We start from the raw sequence: 18,018 nt of genomic DNA, 5'->3' as shown, positions 1-18,018 counted from the left end.
CCACAGTGTCCGGATGATCGTTGGCACTGGCACTTTCCATCTTGTGGCCACCTTCCCGTTTCCACAGTTGAGGGCAAGGCAGCTGTGTATTTAAAGCCTTATCAAGCAAAATTTCTAAATTTGCACTTTTTTAATTTTAATCAGCACAGTGTGTCTTAGTATCTTAACTTGTCTGCGACTGAAAAAATGTAAGCCTTGGCATATTCCGGAACTGAATTTGAATTGGAAATGAGACAAATCACCAGCGGGTATTATTTGCCCGGTTACTAGTTAGACAACAAAGGGATTGCATTAACATGTACTAGAGGGGGGTTGGCTTTGTTGAAATTGCATTGCATTTAATGGACTGATAGTGGAAAAAGTGTGAAGGAAGGAATTAAGAGACATGAGAGAATTAAACAATGTGGCAGTAAAGATTCCTTAGTATGTAACCGAAGCAAGACAACCAATGCTGCTACTGTTGTTCTTAGCTGTCTTTATGCAGATTTGACTTCTGTCGTGAAGTGACAAGGGTCTCTTGAGGCTGATTCTGTTGTTCTCTTAATTTTCATTTTATTCTCGTTCTTTAATCGACCTCAATTTATGTCCCTAAAGGGGCTGGCAGGGAAAAAAAGGGTCCTTTTAAAAATGCATATTTTCCTACATAAAGATAGGAAATCATCAACCTTTTGTAACTGACTGTATTGTCTTTGGTTCACAGGAAGCAGCGCAATGGCTCAGAATCAGAGTACACAGAAAAACTGCAACAATACAGTAAGTCTCTACAGAGTTTACTTTGTCATCTGATCACTAACAGTGCTATAAATATTGTGTATTATATCAGTGTGATTCATACGGCTATTCGCACTATTGAATCCCCTATAGTCACTCCGGGGATGAAGGTCTACATTGACCCATTCACCTACGAGGACCCGAATGAGGCCATCCGCGAGTTTGCCAAAGAGATTGACGTTTCCTGTGTGAAAATCGAGGAAGTCATTGGTGCAGGTAACCAACAACACAAGCTCCTGAGCAACAGGGGGAAGACAGCTAGGCACACCCAGGCCATACCTTTAGAGGACTTCACACCAAGCGGTACTTCAATCAACTCGCTCCAAAATCCAAATCCTTAGCACCTTACCAATGTCTCTAACAGCTTTACTTACAAAATGGAGCTTCTGAGGTTATCTTCAGAGCTAACTATAAAGCTACCATTGCTACCACCTGCTAACTTACCAAGCCTGTCCTGAGCCTGATGATACCTCTCAGACAATTAAATGTCCTCTTGACCCTGTGACCTGTTAACTTCTCCGTCCATGGTGCTCCTTCCTGCCCTTGAGACCACTCCCCTTTGTTGTGTAAATGTGCTACATGTTAACATTAGCAGTTTAGCCTCTAAAAGCCAAAAAACAAAAAGAAGTAGGATTCTGGTTCAGTACGACTTGTAGCCATGTTGTAATGAGTTGAAGAGCCCCATCTCAGACTCCAAAAATCAAGGCTTTTAACATCTAACTCTGCTACCTGAACCTGTTGTTTTCTAGGTTTGTCTAAAGTGATGAAACCCTACCATGTCCTCCCCTGACCCCTTTGTTTCTTGCACTTGCTTACACATTGGCCTAGACTGCAGACGCAAGCCGTCCAATCCTCCAAAGCTTCTGTCCCCACCTACTTCCCACATTTCTATCCTCACTCCCTCTAGACCCTAGCATTCTCTGATTTTACCCTTTACCCCTTCCTCTATTGTCTTACTTTTCCCATTTCCTCTTTGGTACCCTAACCCCCAACAATCCTCCAAGACCTTTTTCCATTGAAGCATTGCTGATCTCACCCTACCCTTTCCCTCGCCCCCTGGATACACTCCAATAGCATTACCTTTAGCCCTGGCTTCTCTTGCTGTCTCCCCCACTTCCCCCTGGCTCCTTGATTCTAACCAGTAACTGTCCCTCTCCCCTTTCTCTCCCACACTCCTCCACTCTTCCCTCTTCTCTCTCCACTCCACCCTTTCTTCTTCTCTCTCTTGTCTGTCCACTACCTATGTAGGAGAGTTTGGAGAGGTGTGCCGTGGCCGTCTGAAACTCCCTGGACGGCGTGAGATCATTGTGGCCATCAAGACTCTGAAGGCAGGCTACACAGAGCGCCAAAGAAGAGACTTCCTGAGTGAGGCCAGCATCATGGGCCAGTTTGATCATCCTAATATTATCCGACTGGAAGGGGTGGTGACGAAGAGTCGGCCAGTTATGATTGTTACTGAGTTCATGGAGAACGGAGCGCTGGATTCCTTTCTCCGGGTTAGAGATGCTTAAGACTATAAAATCAATGTTTTTTTTTTTTAAGTTTGATGCCTGGATTCTTATTGTGGGATATGTATGGAAATGCAAGTAATACTTAAAGTGATATACTTCATGAAACAAATACCATCATTGTTGCAGTTTAGCATAAGTTTTAGCCGCCCATTAGTTTTCTAATATAGAGATGTTCTCACCTGTCCCCTTGAAAAACATCCTAAACTTTCTAAACAGCATGACAAATAGCTTAGCTGCTAGCTGTGACTTTGAGAGATGAATCATCTGGCTGATGAGTCACATCCTGAAAAGTTAAAAACACTTAGACAGTGGACATTTCTGTTATGAATGGGTCTGTGATTTTTCCCACTCTCTCCAACAGCTAAATGATGGCCAGTTCACAGTCATCCAGCTCGTTGGTATGTTGAGAGGCATTGCAGCTGGCATGAAATATCTGTCCGACATGAACTATGTGCACCGTGATTTGGCTGCCCGTAACATTCTGGTCAACAGCAACCTGGTGTGTAAGGTGTCCGATTTTGGCCTTTCTCGTTTCTTGGAGGATGATCCCAATGACCCCACCTACACCAGCTCATTGGTCAGCATTCAAGTCTTGATCCTTTAATATTTATAGAACAATGTCCAGCTCCCATTTGACATTTAAAAAAAAACAAAAAAAACATTGTATGCTCTTGCATCTGTAGGGAGGAAAGATCCCTATTCGCTGGACAGCACCAGAGGCTATTGCTTATAGGAAGTTCACCTCAGCCAGTGATGTCTGGAGCTACGGCATTGTGATGTGGGAGGTGATGTCGTATGGCGAGCGCCCATACTGGGACATGAGCAACCAAGATGTAAGTTTTCTCTCTACTTTGCATCTGTTCAACTCATTTTGAAGGTAAACTAACACCAAACAATAATTATTTTTTCATCAACAGGTGATCAATGCAGTCGAGCAGGACTACCGACTGCCCCCACCTATGGACTGCCCTACTGCCTTGCATCAACTCATGCTAGACTGCTGGGTGAAAGAAAGAAACTTGAGACCCAAGTTCTCCCAGATCGTCAATACCTTGGACAAACTTATTCGCAATGCCGCCAGCCTTAAGGTGGTCACCAGCACACATTCTGGGTAAGGGCATATATGGATATATTTGCATGTTAGTTAACATGTTTGCATCTCCTCAACTAACCAACTTGTTCACTCATTTTAAATTCAGAATTAGGCCAAAGTTACAGAGGCATTTGAATTAAGAGCCTATTGATTCCAGATCATTTTCAATTGACAAACAATATTGTAAGCTGAGTAACTCTGACGTTATGGAAATTAAGATGACCTTCAGTCAATAAAACATTTGGTTTAATTGCACCATCACAGGGCTATCGATTGTTTTGCCTGAGATGCTTGTTCTGGTCTACACTTACTAGAGCCTTTTCTGTTTGAGATATTTAATTACATCAGCTGCCTTCCAGATGAAGTCACTATGTTACAGAATTTTGCTCATTGATCAGCATTTTGCACAGATTTGATTGTTTCAGTTAGAGACACTAATAATTGTTAGCCAAAAGCTTCAGGAAGATTTTGACCCACCTCAGGGTGCCTGCCTCTAGGCTCTAGGTCCTGGGGGAGGGCCTCTAACAACCAGGAAACAGTGGGAGACACTTTGTCTACTCTCCAGTGATCAGAGGATAAAGGAAGAATCATTAGTTAATGTAATTCAGAGATGGGAATGGTTTTAATTAGCAAGTAATACAATTTTAAAAGGGCCTATGGAGAGGTGGCCTGCCTGCTGAGTCTAATGAAAGACTGAGAGATGGGGCTCCTGTTGTTGCAACATTTAATGCTCTGTGTACTATCTTCAGTGATCAATTTCTTAACTAAACTAAGGAGAGTTTAATTAGTTAATAGTTTCTCTCAATGCTGAGTTAAGGGTAGTTTAGTTATGCTTGTGTTCTTTTAGTTTCCTCACAGTTTCCCTGTGTTGCACTTAAAGTCAACGTCCCTAAGATGTGAGAGCCAGACCAGCTCTAACAATGCTCCATTAAGAAAAGCTGCCTTCCAGGTTAATGACCACAAACCCTTCAGCCCTTAAGGCAGGAGCTTATTAAAAAATCACTCTTCCCATCCATCTACAAACCTTGTCCTCAATAGAGCCTCTGTTCCATTCTTATTAACTTTTTTCTTATGTTTTTAATTGTTAATTAATCTAATGTCATCAAAAGACAGCTAGGTTCAGCAGAGCAGAGAGCTCGCAGACAGAAGTGTCTTTGCTCTAAAACTTTACCTCCCTATCCCCACTGCCCAGACCTCACTGTTAGTTATTAAGACCCCAATCTGCTCATAGATCAAGTCTGGTCTCTGTTGGTTTTGTGTGATCTAATTTAAACTGGCTGCTTTTATGCAAGACATTAAATTTAGTTGCACTATAGTGCAAGAAGGATCTTTTTGGGTGTGTGCAGGCAAATGTGATTTAACTGAAAGAAATGTTTCTTTTGGACCAATAAAGGAAGCGGTCAACCTACTTGTCCTATTGGATTAATCAAGTCATGCACAAGCAAGCGATTTTTGTAGAATTAATGTAGAATTGGAGCATGCCAAGTATCAATACATCTTAAGTCCAGACATTTGCTTTCTTGTACGGACCCACACCCAAAGCATAATTACAGTTCTCTCTGGTGGGCCCCTCAACGTCTCCAGCCAGTAAGCCACAGTGGCAGGTTCAGGCCCTACAGGCCAGGAGAGGTGGTGGTGGTGGGGGGTTTGGGGGTGAGGTTTCGGTGGTGGAGGCCTGGCGTGACCTAACCCTCTCTCTCTCTCTCTCTTTTTATCTCCACTCCTCTCTTTCTCTGTAGGGCCTCCCAGCCGCTCCTCGACCGCTGTGTGCCTGACTACACCACCTTCACCACCGTGGGCGACTGGCTGGATGCCATCAAGATGAGCCGCTACCGAGACAACTTCCTTAATGCTGGCTTTGCTTCTTTTGACTTGGTGGCCCAGATGACTGCGGAGTGAGTGTCCGGTTCATTTTTTGGATTGCTCGTTAAGTTTCAAGGCACTGTACACTTGTGCAACTTCTAATTGTTACAAAGAAAAAAAATAAGTAAGGGTAGTTTCATAATGATGCTTTTGGTGTGGACCAGCTGTGTAGAATCGAACTCTGATTCGGACCAAGCTACCTAAAACAGAAAGAGACAATAGGGAAATTCATTATTGTAGTGATAAGATTGGGGTTAGTGATAGAGCTCTTGAGCATGTGATTATTCCCCTCATCTCGCTTTAATTTATTGCAACATGTCATCGTCAGAAAATGTCACCAACAAAGTACCTTACAAAGGTCACATTCCAGAAAAAAATCCATGATTTGTTGCTATGTTAAATGTCTAGACAGATGTGAAGAGAGCGGTTGGGATCAAATAAACTAATAAAGAAAAAAATTATAAATTCATCACACCCATTAAAGTGTAATAAAGGATGGAGGCAGGGGTAATTTGTTTCAATTTGGCAACTTGACAGGTGGACCAGTCAGTGGTTTTCTCGTGCTCTTAACGACTAGTAATTCTCCTAATGGGCTCCATTTATTATCATTTTATCCAACATTGTTGGCTTGATGGGACCAACAGAGGAAAAAGAGAGAAAACATTTTTACATTGTGTGAAATTACTCTGCTAATGTCATGCGATTGTAGAGATGAGAAGGGCAGACAGACTGGGGGCCGTCACGTGGCGCTTGCTCCCTGACAACGTCCTATTTGCTTATTGGAAGGTGAAAAAAAAAAAAGTAAACGACATGAGTCTGCGCTAGCTTTTAGCCACACGTGTTGCTGTGTAAACTAAAACCTCATGAAGGGATTAGATTACCTCAGCCAATGAAACAACAGGAAGCATTTTTATCATAAAGCCTGTGGTAAACTTTACACCACACTCATTCTAAAGTATAATGACTGTCTGTTGTGAAGTGAAATATTATTCCAAGTCACATCTTTGGTTACACTAATAGCACTTTCTTCACGGGAAATCTGACATGTGGTAGCCTTAGGTGCAATACCTTGCAAATCATTGACCAGCACTTGACCTATTTCCAGTTTGAGAACTGGCTTTGCACCACAAACTTGTCTCAGTTCAGTAGCCAAAGGGTGGGGTTGTTCTATTTGCTCAACCTAGCGACAATTTGCTAATGGATTTGCTCACCTGGCTACATTCCCATGGGATTTTATCGCTTCAATAACATCAATTCTGTCCTCTCTTTCAGAAACCACTGCGTTATTTATTGTATAACAGTCGCAATAAGATTTTTCCTCTTCTTGTTTTCTACAGAGACCTGTTACGGATAGGTGTAACATTAGCCGGCCACCAAAAGAAGATTCTCGGCAGCATTCAAGACATGAGACTGCAAATGAACCAAACGCTGCCCGTCCAGGTCTGAGATGAGGGCGGAACTGTTTTAAAGCGAACTAACAGACGACCCCAGATCATCTCCACTAATCAGATGAAACTGGCTCGCAGTGCCTCGGACAACTTTTTCTTTTCCATTTTCCTGTTTTCCTGTAACGACTGTATTATTTTACACCCGACAGGATTAGATAAGATTATTTTGTACTTATTTTTAAGAACGGAGAGGAAAGCCTATATCCCATGCATTGGTGCGGGGTAGGCGATTGCATGCGTGTGGTATTTTCTTTCGTGAGGCTGGCTGGGAAGCCTCCCATAATGCATTTCTCCTTGAAACTGACTCTGAGGGACGGACTCTCCCAGATGGACATTGCTCATGGAAGAGATACTCCTCTAATAGTACACATAACTTGAATATAAAAAGACAAAAAAAAACTAGACGTGAATATAAATTCACAAAGCGTGTGGACACGATTGCGCAGAAATCCCTCCAATGCTAGCAGATGTTCTATTGTGCGTGTGATTTTGTGCTTATTCCCCATCTTCATATTGAAGGTGTTTTATTTAAGGGCACATGCCTCAAACGGACAGGAGGGAGAGGCACAGCCGAGGGTGAAAGATCACGGATGTCACAGGACCGGATTTGAGGAAGTTGCATTTGTCCACCAGGTTTAAACTGACAAAAGGACTTCTTAGAATATACCTGGTGAACTCAGGATGCTTTCATAGTTTCAAATAATGGATTCTCAACTGCGTTTTCACAATTTCAATTGATGTTTTCTTTTATTCTATTCTGTTGTTTTCCCTCACCCTGTTAGTTTCTGTTCCATGATGAGTTGACATTTAGCTGGTCATCAGTCATTATATCAGGATTCTTTAGTAGTTAAAAAAGAGAAGGACTGTGATAACCTGTACTACACTGCAAGAAATCATACATATATATATATTTTTTTAAATCCGTAAATTTGTCTTTTACCAGGACAAATATCGTAACATTCTTGAAACAAGATGAATTTGTAAAATCATGCAATATATTAAAAATTAACAATTAACTTTTTATTCTTTGTCAAATTCTTAAGCATAAATCTAACAAAATTCACAGTTTTATGCTTTAGACATAAAAAAATGAAGTTTTGCTTAATACATTTTCATCTTGTTTTGAGAATGTTAACAAAATACTGATTTAAAAAAATATATATATATATTTTTCCAGTGTAAATCACTGGTCATCTCTTCAATGAGTGAGTGTGTGTAATTTCAGTATGACTATGTTGTAGTGTGTGTGCTTCTATGTGTGTATGTGTATAAAGCAAAGGGAGAGTATAAGGATTATGCACACATTCTGTACATGAACGTTTCAGTTGTGTTCCCCAGCGGAGCACCAATGCATGAAAAGATTTGTGACAAGGAGCTCCAGTTATATGTGGATCAATAATAGTATGTGGAGAGATAACAATATATTGTTTATTTCATGATTTTATTTTAACATATCCCTAAAGGAACGATTCATTTATTTAAAGATCTGATATAAATTTGAATGCTGACATTCAAAAAAGTTGGTAAAGAAATTTTTGGAATGCCATCATGATGGAAAAAAAATGCAGAGGAAGTGTATTGTAATTGGTTTAAGAGAAATGAATAGAAGTGTTGAACATCTCATCAATGTTGGGCAGATCCCTAGTAAATCTTTTCAATATTAAAGCTAAGCCTTTCCGTCACCACCACAAAGAGAAACTGTTCGTACCAATTGTAAAGCTCACTCACCAAGCGTTTTGTTCATTTCTTGCAATCATATTTTAGAATTACAGGATTTCCGGGGGCGTCTTCAAATTAGATCCTGAACCACAATGGTAATTCACGATAATGCTATGCGGTAGGCAGGATACGTTGTACTTCCTGAAACTGTCGTGTTGTCTTCCACATTTCTTTGCCTTCACCTCTTTTTCTTGGACGTAGGCTTGAAGAAACATCGCACCATGTGCTTGGGCCCGTCATCACAGCCTGCCAGTCTGATTAACACTAGGCTGATCTTGCGGGCAAATGTTTAGAAACAGATGACCGACCCATGATTGTTTGCCTTCAGGTTTTGAATGGCTCTTGTCTTCTGTTCTGGTCTGCTCTGATTAGTTTTCCCCTCGCCAAACAAGAAAGACGTAAAATATGCAAAACGATAGCATGTTTGATGGGTTAAGAAGCCAGTGCAGGATGTTCTGTTAACCAAACTCTGTATCTAGACTAGTTTCAGTGCTTATATACTGCACTATGGGAAACGGTACTGCATATATTCTGCACAGTACTCATCTGTTTGTGGTTTTGTTTCATTCCTAATTTGACAATTACAAGAGCTCCATGTAATATAACGCGCTAACGCGATTTAGCCTTTTTCTTATATGACAGATCTTGATGTATACGAACCCTGTTCCTTAAAGTTCCTAACTTACAGAGCCGTTCGAGAACTAAACATAGCTGCTTTTGACACGTTCAACTTGTCTGATGGTATATTCTCTCATAATTGGATTTGAGTGTGTGTATGTTTGTACGTATGACTGTATTTGGTGCTATTGTCATTGTTTTTTAATCAAAGCCGTTTTTGGAACATAACTTGCATGATTTTGGTTCAATAACTCTGTGCCAATGGTCGCTCTCCATCTCGGACTCTCTCTTTCCTCCACTCCTCTCTGTGATAGTTTTCCTGAGTTTTGAAGTTACTCTTTTTATAGTAAGAATCAAGCAAAAATAAATAAATAAATATTTCCAAGCAGTCTTCTCATCAGATCACAAATCACTGACGTGCAAAAGCGAAATGTCTGCTGAGTGCTGTACTTATATCGAGAAAAGCAAGACACATTTCAAGACTTTTTCTTCTTGTTCTTTTTGTTTTGTTTTGGAAAGCATTGAGATGTATTTAATGGTGAAGACAAAAAAAAACAGCGATTAAATAATGCATTCTTGTAGAAATATTTTTTAAAAAACCCTTTTGCAATTAAATTATTTAAGAAATGCCTGCGTTTGCTGTCTGATTTCTTTATGGCCGCTGTTGAAAGTTATTGAGTATCGACATGTTCAATTGTTGTCCTTTCTCAGGCATGTTGGGGCCACAAACTCTTGCTTAATTGAAAAGCCTGAGGAGTTTTAAGACCGTCCTCCTCTTCTATAAAACATTCGGGCCTGTATTTGCGTGGGGAAAGCTTTGAAGGGAACCTGCCTTGCATACGGACTGTGAAAGTATGTGGAGTTCATGTGCTGTTCAGACTGATCTGGACTTTACAAAATGAAGGATCTTCATGGTCAGGCATAACTGTAGAGATATTGGCCTTGATGTTTTATTACTTAAGTTTTCATTGTGTATCTATGCAATATGTGGTTTTACAGTCTTCATATGCTTACCACTAGTAAATAGAGGGGGGTATATTATAAACAATTTATAATGGCCTCCAGGAATTCATACACTTAAAAAGTTTTAATGTAATAATAATAATAATTAGTAATAATAATTATTTTTAAATGTACAACCACCAAGTAAAAATCTAACACTGGCAAAGTTTATTTATTTTTTATTTTTCTCCCAAATATCAAATATAATTTCTGTAAATCAAGTTTTTGGGAAGTTGCATCACATGATATTTTATAATTCAATGGACTAATTGGTTTTTAACACATGGCTATTGGGGTCTCCAGGGGTCCTCTAGGATATCATTGCTCGTTTAAAATTTTTGTTTTCTGTATTTTTTTCATGCATTTTATTTGTTTTGTGCCTTGTTTTTGTGTTTTTATTATTATTTTATTTTGTTGTTTATGGTTTTTTTTTTTTGTTAGTTTCATTTCATTTAGTTTTTTGTTTATATTTCTGATTGTTAGTTTTGTCATTTTGTTTTGCGTTTCATTTATGCATTTAATTTGATGCTTGTAATTTTTGTTTTGTTTTTAATTGCATTTTGTTTTATATTGTTGCATGTTGGTTTTGTGTTTTGTTTATATTTCTGCAAGTTGGTTTTATTATGTTTTTATTTTTTCATTTTGATTATAGTTATGCATGTTGGTGTTGTGTTTTTTGTTGTTGTTTAGTTTCTTTTTTATTTATTTATATTTCTGCATATTGTTTTGTGTTTTGATATTTCTGCATGATGGTTTTCTGTTTTATTTTGTTTTGTATATCTGCCTGTCGGTTGAACCATACAATTTAACAGACACAAATGTGACTGTAAAACATTGATAAGCATTAAGCAAATTATTTTTTTAATTAAAACAGAAAAAAATAAATGTCATGCCACTGATTTAGATAAAAAATATTACACCATTATTAAAACAATTATTCGAACAATTATGACATTAAATAACAAATGATGAAAACAAGTTGTGTATGCAGACAAATGGTGCAAGTTTGATTCTAGCCCTTGGGAAAAAAAGAAAATTAGGAAAATATACAAACAATTTCTTAGCTTTTGCATACCTAGGCCTGTGCACCAGCATTTATCTCCTTTTCTTGTTGTCAAGGATCTGTGCGCTGTTGCATGTTTCCTTCAAGACTGCAGCGATATGCTCAGAGGTCCTTAAAAGGAGGATTTCTTGTTTGTTGCCTGCACAGAATGGAGAGCGGGAGAGAGAGAATACAAAGGAACTGTTACCACACCAAACCCCATCTGCAACCGTTCCTTGGCCGTGCCAGATAATAGATTCAGTTAAGCAAGCCCTGACAGATATTATGTGGCAGGAATGTGATGACACAGTGCTTGTATTGTGTGCTATCTCTTGATTTGCAATGGCAACCAGTCTCTGTCAGTCTCTGCGGTGAGAGCCGTGACATTACAGTGGCTGGTGCACTCAAAAGAGCTGTTGTCACATTGGAAAGGGAAACAGAGGTGTTTCCAGACGGGGCAACCGCACATCCTATACGGCAAAATGTTTTGACAACAGCAGACGTGAAAGCTTCTTTTGACACAGATAACGTTTGCAAAGATGTATGTGCTTACAGAGCACTATTGCTTTCCATTTGCATCGTTTCAATAGTTTCTTTGCTAAAGCAAGCCTCACTGTTATTATCATCAGAAATCACACATGCTATTTCACTTTATTGGGTGTACTTTCCTTTTGATAAATCCTAACTATTACTATAGGTTTTTCGATTTAAAAACTTTTAATTTTAAATATTTTAACCCTCTGGGGTCTGAGGTCATTTTTTGACATGCCCTGACATTTGTGCTCATTTCAGCTACTTATAACACACTTTTGGTCAACATGTAATTATTTATTGATTTATTTTTATTTTTTTTTTGTATTCAGCACAAACTGTGCTACAATAATATGTGGGAAAGATGGATGTAAATGTCTGCATTTTTTTTTTTATTAAAATAAATAAATATATATATATATATATATATATATATATATATATATATATATATATAAACACAGGTACATCTAAAAAATTAGAATATCGTGAAAAACCTAACATATATGAAAGTTTCACTTTTCGAAATAAGTTACAAGAAAAACGTTTTTCACGATATTCTAATTATTTTAGATGTACCTGTATATTATGTGTGGTTTGTAAGTTTGTGTAACAAGAATTCGCTGAGTTACTGTTCATTTTCAGACGCGTTTCAGAATGGACCCCCCCCCCAAAAAAAATTAAAAATAAATAAAAATAGACACTTAAAAGTTTTAATAGATGTGTAACACTTATCTGTATGACCAAAATCGATGGCGTATTTTTAATGTCTTTCGCACTGATGAGAAAAAAAAACGAGCTCGTCGCACCAGCGTGAGTTAATAATTGAACATCACATTGACATATTTATGGTTCTCTGATTTTAATGAATGGACAAATGGCATCCAGGTGAAAATATTTAATATTTAAATCTCTCTCTCTCGCTCTCTCTCTCTCTCTCTCTCTCTCTATATATATATATATATATACACATATACATACACACACACATTATTATTATTATTATTATTATTATTATTATTATTATTATTATTATCATTTTACAATTATACATTTCATTTCATTTTATTTTACATTTTATGATTTTACAAGTAAACAAACAAACAAACAAACTGCAAAAGCATATACACACATTAAATACACAAGCAACAAATATAATTAAAATATAATATATAATGGATATATGCATGCATGTATAAAACAAAAACAAACAAGCAAATGCAGACAGCAATCCCAGAGTCCTCTGTGACAATCTCAGTGACAATTGAAATACATTTTTAAAAAGGTGGAAGAGAGAAAAATGTTGATCGTAATTATATATTTATTTGCATATTTCATTTAATACCCATAAGTATCATTAAAATAACTTTCTAAGCGACTCTACTTATTTGCTGTTTTTATGCTAATTAATTTAACTAAAATAATTAATAATTTAGAGTACCGTGTTGTTATCTTAGCAGCATGCTAACATCAAACTCTCTCGTGCACATTATGATATTTTTGCACGAGAACCTACAAAATGATTATAAGATGTATTGAAAAGGCTTTTTCGAATACAAGGCGATGCATTACGTCAACCTCCATAATGCATTATACACGCAGGCTTCACAGACAGCACTGACTATTTTAATAGACCGAGCTTTACCCAGCGTGCTTTGATGAATATTGTGCCCCATGTTTTTGTTAAAGAAATGATCAGTACAGCCTCAGAACATACAGAAAGTACAGAGAGCGAGAGCAGCCTTCCACCTTCCTCCCGGCAAAGCCTTTCTATGTGTTCTTTTCTCTTATTCCCATTAGATTCGCCTCGTTCTCCACCCACTCCTCTCCCCCTCACCCTGTTTTCATCCATGACCATCTCCTCCGCTCTAATCCCTTTTTTCTTTCTCTCGCGTGGTGCAGAGGTTCGCCTAATTGGTCACGTCTGTGCTGTGACACAGGGACCTGACATAATTGTTGGACAAATAGTGTGCCGTTTAGCATCAGGCCTGTCTCGGCTAAGCAACATGCAGACAGCAACTGACTGGAAACGCTAATTACAGACCCAGCACCACAACGTTTAATTGGAAGAGGGCTCCCACAAGAATGGGGGTGTTTGTGTGCTCATGCGTGCAGTTCAGAGGAGCTGACAGCGGACTGTGTTCACAGTAGAGGCCGATGCCAAGACCGGGTAGAAAATACATGCTGCTCCTTAAGGGAAATTAATACACAAGCATGACATATCTGTGCCAGTAAAGGTTTGAAGTGTTTTTCCTGTGGTCATCTGATGGATGGTCACAAATCACAGGTCTTATTGTGCTTTGTGTTGTTGTATCTTATTTCATTTGCATCATATTTTGTTGTGTTTGTCTTGTGTTTTGTTTAGTTTGTTTACTGTTTTATTATGTTGTGATTTTTTTTTATATATATATTTTTTATTATTCTTATTTGTTGTGTTGCGCTTTAATTTTATTGTTTTGTTTTGCTTGTTTGTATGTGTTTTTTTTATTGTTGTGTTGTGTTTTTTCTTTGTTTTGAGCTGTTTTTACGTGTTGTGCTTTAATTTTGTTGTTTTGTATCATTTTGTTTTGTTTGATTGATTTTTGTTTTGTATTTTTCTTCACTTTGTTGTGTTTGGTTGAATTTTGTGTTTTATTTTACTTATTTTTTTTGTGTTTTTTTCACTGTTTTTATTGTATTTGTTTTATTGTGTTGTCCAGGTTTGTGTTTTGACTTATTTTTTTTGTGTGTGTGTGTTTAATTTTCTGTGTTGTGTTTTGATTTGCTTGTTTGGTGTTTTTCATGTGATGTGTTATGCTTTGTTTTACTTGCTTTTTGTTTTATTTTCAGATTGTTTTGTGTTGTGTGTATATATATATATATATATATATATGTTGTGATTGGTTAAATTGTATTGTGCTTTGTTTTGACTGGGGTTTTTTTGTATTGTGTAATTAAATTTTTTTATTTGTTTTTGTGTTTGATTTGTTATGTTGTTTTGTTCAATTTTTTGTTTTATTTACTGTGCTGTTTTGTTTGAATTGTTTTTTATTTGTTGTGTTGTCACTTGTGTTTGATTTACTTGTTTTGTTTTTCTGTTTTGTTTTACTTTACGAACAACCAGCATCAAACTTGTGCTTGCAAGAAAATGAGGCAAAAACAAAAACAATTCCTTTGTCTTTACATAACATTGCCTGTGTCTGCAGAGTGCATTCACAGCTGAGGCCGATGCCAAGATCTGAAAATGCATACTGTTCCATAAGGGAAATTAATACACAAGAATGACATATCTGTGTCATTAAAGGTTTTAATTGTTTTTCCAGTGGTCATTCATTGAACAGTCATAAATCACAGGTCTTATTATGCACCATTTCATATAGTGTTTCATTATGATTTCTGACTGCATCCTGATACAGCAACCGCAATCTTACCAGGGGACTTATAAAACCTGTTTTATTAATTCTCGTCATGTCTTCAGTTCTGTATTTACAGTGATTAATGAGCTTGAATACGTATTTTGGAGTACTGAACGCTTCCTGTTGATTAAATATAAGTTAAATTGCAGAGGGTGTTGGCGACATTACATTGTCTTCTGGTTTCCCATGTCACTGAGTGTAAAAAGTCGAAAAACAGGGCTTTAGCGTAGAAGGGGTTGCTAGAAGCGAGGCTTTTCTCCATTTTGACTCCACTGTACATTCCCAACCACGTCAATACGGATTATCCCATTCCAACCTCCAGCCCCCCAAAGAAATGCTGTTCGCCTTGACTGATCCATCCAAAATGGCAGCCTGCAAGAACAGTGGTCCAACAAGCAGGTCTTTGTTGAGATCTTTGAGCGCAGCTGCTCACGCCAGACTGGATTAGTGCACCATGCACTGTCTGTGTCATAACTCAAACAATACATTAATTACCATCTACCGTAAAGTCTCAAATTTGTCAAGCAGCCTGTGTTGTGTTATTATGAAGTGCAAGAGTACACAAGATAGCGAAGGACAGACGACCTTGGATGAATTTGTTGTTGAGATTGTTGTTTATTTCATAAATTTAGCTTCCTGGTCTTTAGAGGTTTTCGCTTTAGGCAACTTTTTAAAAAATACTCAGCAACAATTCAAGCTATTAACACAATGTAATCAACTACATCACTTTGTATACAAAAACAAACCAACAAATAAATAAATAAATACAATTTAGGTTTACCAAATGAACTTTTAAAACAAACAAACAACAATGTTGTGTTTTGCTTTGTTTAGTTGGCTTTGTAGTGCTTTATTTGACCTTTTTGTTATATTTTTTTTATACTTTTTTTTGTTTTATTTGGTGTGTTATGCTTTTTGTTTTATTTTATGTTTGTTTTGTGTTCTTTTTCATATGGTGTGTTTGGTTTAATTTTATTGTGTTTTGTTTTGCTTTATTTGTGTGTGTGTGTGTGTTTTATGCTGTTTTGTTTTATTTGTTGTTTGTGTTGTTTAGTTTTGTTTGACTTGTTTTTATATGTTTTGTTGTTTAGTTTTTGTGTTGCTATCTTATGTAATTTGTATTACATTTGTATTACTTTTGTCTATTTGTATCAAAGGCAAGGAGACATTTAAGTATAAAAAAATAAAGCGTTGTTTATTACACAAATTTAGCTTCCCTATTAGGCTTGATAGCTTTGGCTTTATGAGTAAATGTAAAATATATGTACAAAAAAAGTACTTAGCAACCAACACTTACCCAGAGTTACAAAAAACATATGCATCAAGTACATTTGTGACCCTGGACCACAAAACCAGTCTTAAGTCGCTGGGGTATATTTGTAGCAATAGCCAAAAATACATTGCATGGGTCAATTTTATCGATTTTTCTTTTATGCCAAAAATCATTAGGATATTAAGTAAAGATCATGTTCCATGAATATATTTTGTAAATTTCCTACTGTAAATATATTAAAACTTAATTTCTGATTAGTAATATGCATTGCTAAGAACTTCATTTGGACAACTTTAAAGGCGATTTTCTCCGATCCTAACAAACCATACAACAATGGAAAGCTTATCTATTCAGCTTTCAGTTGATGTATAAATCTCAATTTCGAAAGATTGACCCTTATGACTGGTTTTGTGGTCCAGGGTCACATTTTATTAAATACATTTAAGTAAATTTCATGTATGTTTCACAAGTTCACTTTATAAGTATACTCAAATCAGTTTATACTTTGTGTACTACTGTGATATTTGTGACTAAATTAGCCCACTTTTTTAGTCCATGAAAGTACACTTTTTTTTAAGTGTAAAGTAAGTATAACACTGTATACTTTCAGTGTACAGCTAGTTTATGTCTAAGTTTTTATTTTATTTTTTTAATGGCATGGCATGAAATATAAAGACCGGGCAGAAAATATATTTTTCCAGTGGTCATCTGTTGGATGGTCACAAATCACAGGTCTTATTGTGTTGTTGTATCTTATTTCTTTTGCGTCATATTTTGTGTTTATTTTTATTTATTATTTTGTTTAGTTTGCTTAGTGAACTTACAGCTTTACCGTTTCATAATTTTTTCAAAGCTGTAAATAAAACAAATATTTTCTGAATTTCAGGTTTAAATCAATGTGTTTCTTGCCAATTTGTAATTATTTGTGAAATAGCAATTTCAGATTGAAAATACTTAAATAAATCCTAAATCCTACTCCCTTTTTTTTTTAACCCCTTGAGGGTAGCTATATAAGGTAGACCACATTTTAGTTTGAAAGTACATAAAATATTACTTGTAAGTTGTCTATAAGTGAACTTAACATCATGTATAGTTTATGGAATAATTGCCAGTAAAATCAGCCAAATGTTAGTTAGTTAATTAGTTAAAATATATTGTTTGTTTTGTTTTTTACTCCAACATGATAAACAAACAAACAGAGGCCAAATATACTTTAAAATAAATTATGTGTATCTTTGACAACTACTTCAAAAATAGACTGAAATAATATCCTATTTTAAGTTTAAAATAAGTATATTGCCTTTGAAGAGAGGTATTGACTTTTAGATAATTTGTTTCTGAAAACCAATACCAAGCTGCCTAGTGAGTGCCTAGTGAGTGAATGTACTTTTTTTTTCCTTTTTACTTTAACCCATTTCTTAAGTGCTGGCTGTGGTGTGATCCTTTTTAAGACAAGCTCATGTACTTGTGGGGCAGTCGTGGTCTAATGGATAGAGAGTTGGACTTGTAACCTGAAGGTTGTGGGTTCGAGTCTCAGGTCCGGCAGGGATTGTAGGTGGGGGAGTGAATAACCAGCACTCTCTCCACCCTCAATACCACGACTGAGGTGAGACCCTTGAGCAAGGCACCGAACCCCCAACTGCTCCCCGAGCGCCGCAGCATTGGCTGCCCACTGCTCCGGGTGTGTGTTCACTACTGCGTGTGCACTTGGATGGGTTAAATACAGAGCACAAATTCCGAGTATGGGTCACC

At 37.1% G+C, this 18,018-nt stretch overlaps 1 protein-coding gene across 3 annotated transcripts in view; it reads left to right on the top strand.

Moving 5' to 3' along the window:
• The window catches only part of LOC306867563 (ephrin type-B receptor 3-like), a 50,720-nt gene extending 41,074 nt beyond the window's left edge, over positions 1-9,646 (top strand). The window contains exons 9-16 of one of the 3 annotated variants that reach the window (XM_079413296.1): positions 701-753; positions 865-987; positions 2,020-2,267; positions 2,644-2,859; positions 2,966-3,115; positions 3,200-3,393; positions 5,115-5,270; positions 6,576-9,646. In XM_079413296.1, the coding sequence (XP_079269422.1) occupies positions 701-753; positions 865-987; positions 2,020-2,267; positions 2,644-2,859; positions 2,966-3,115; positions 3,200-3,393; positions 5,115-5,270; positions 6,576-6,684 (1,249 nt within the window). In that variant the 3' untranslated portion in view covers positions 6,685-9,646. Of the gene's footprint in view, positions 1-700; positions 1,075-2,019; positions 2,268-2,643; positions 2,860-2,965; positions 3,116-3,199; positions 3,394-5,114; positions 5,271-6,575 lie in introns of all 3 variants that reach the window. The other 2 variants (XM_079413295.1, XM_079413294.1) reach the window with 2 other exon arrangements.
• Positions 9,647-18,018: the final 8,372 nt, after the last annotated feature.

The sequence above is a fragment of the Barbus barbus genome, assembly GCF_936440315.1.
Source record: "Barbus barbus genome assembly, chromosome: 49".
In the NCBI taxonomy this organism is placed as follows: Eukaryota; Metazoa; Chordata; class Actinopteri; order Cypriniformes; family Cyprinidae; genus Barbus; species Barbus barbus.
The sequence above is the reverse complement of the archived record's forward strand: the minus strand, read 5'-3'. Positions and strand labels throughout refer to the sequence as shown.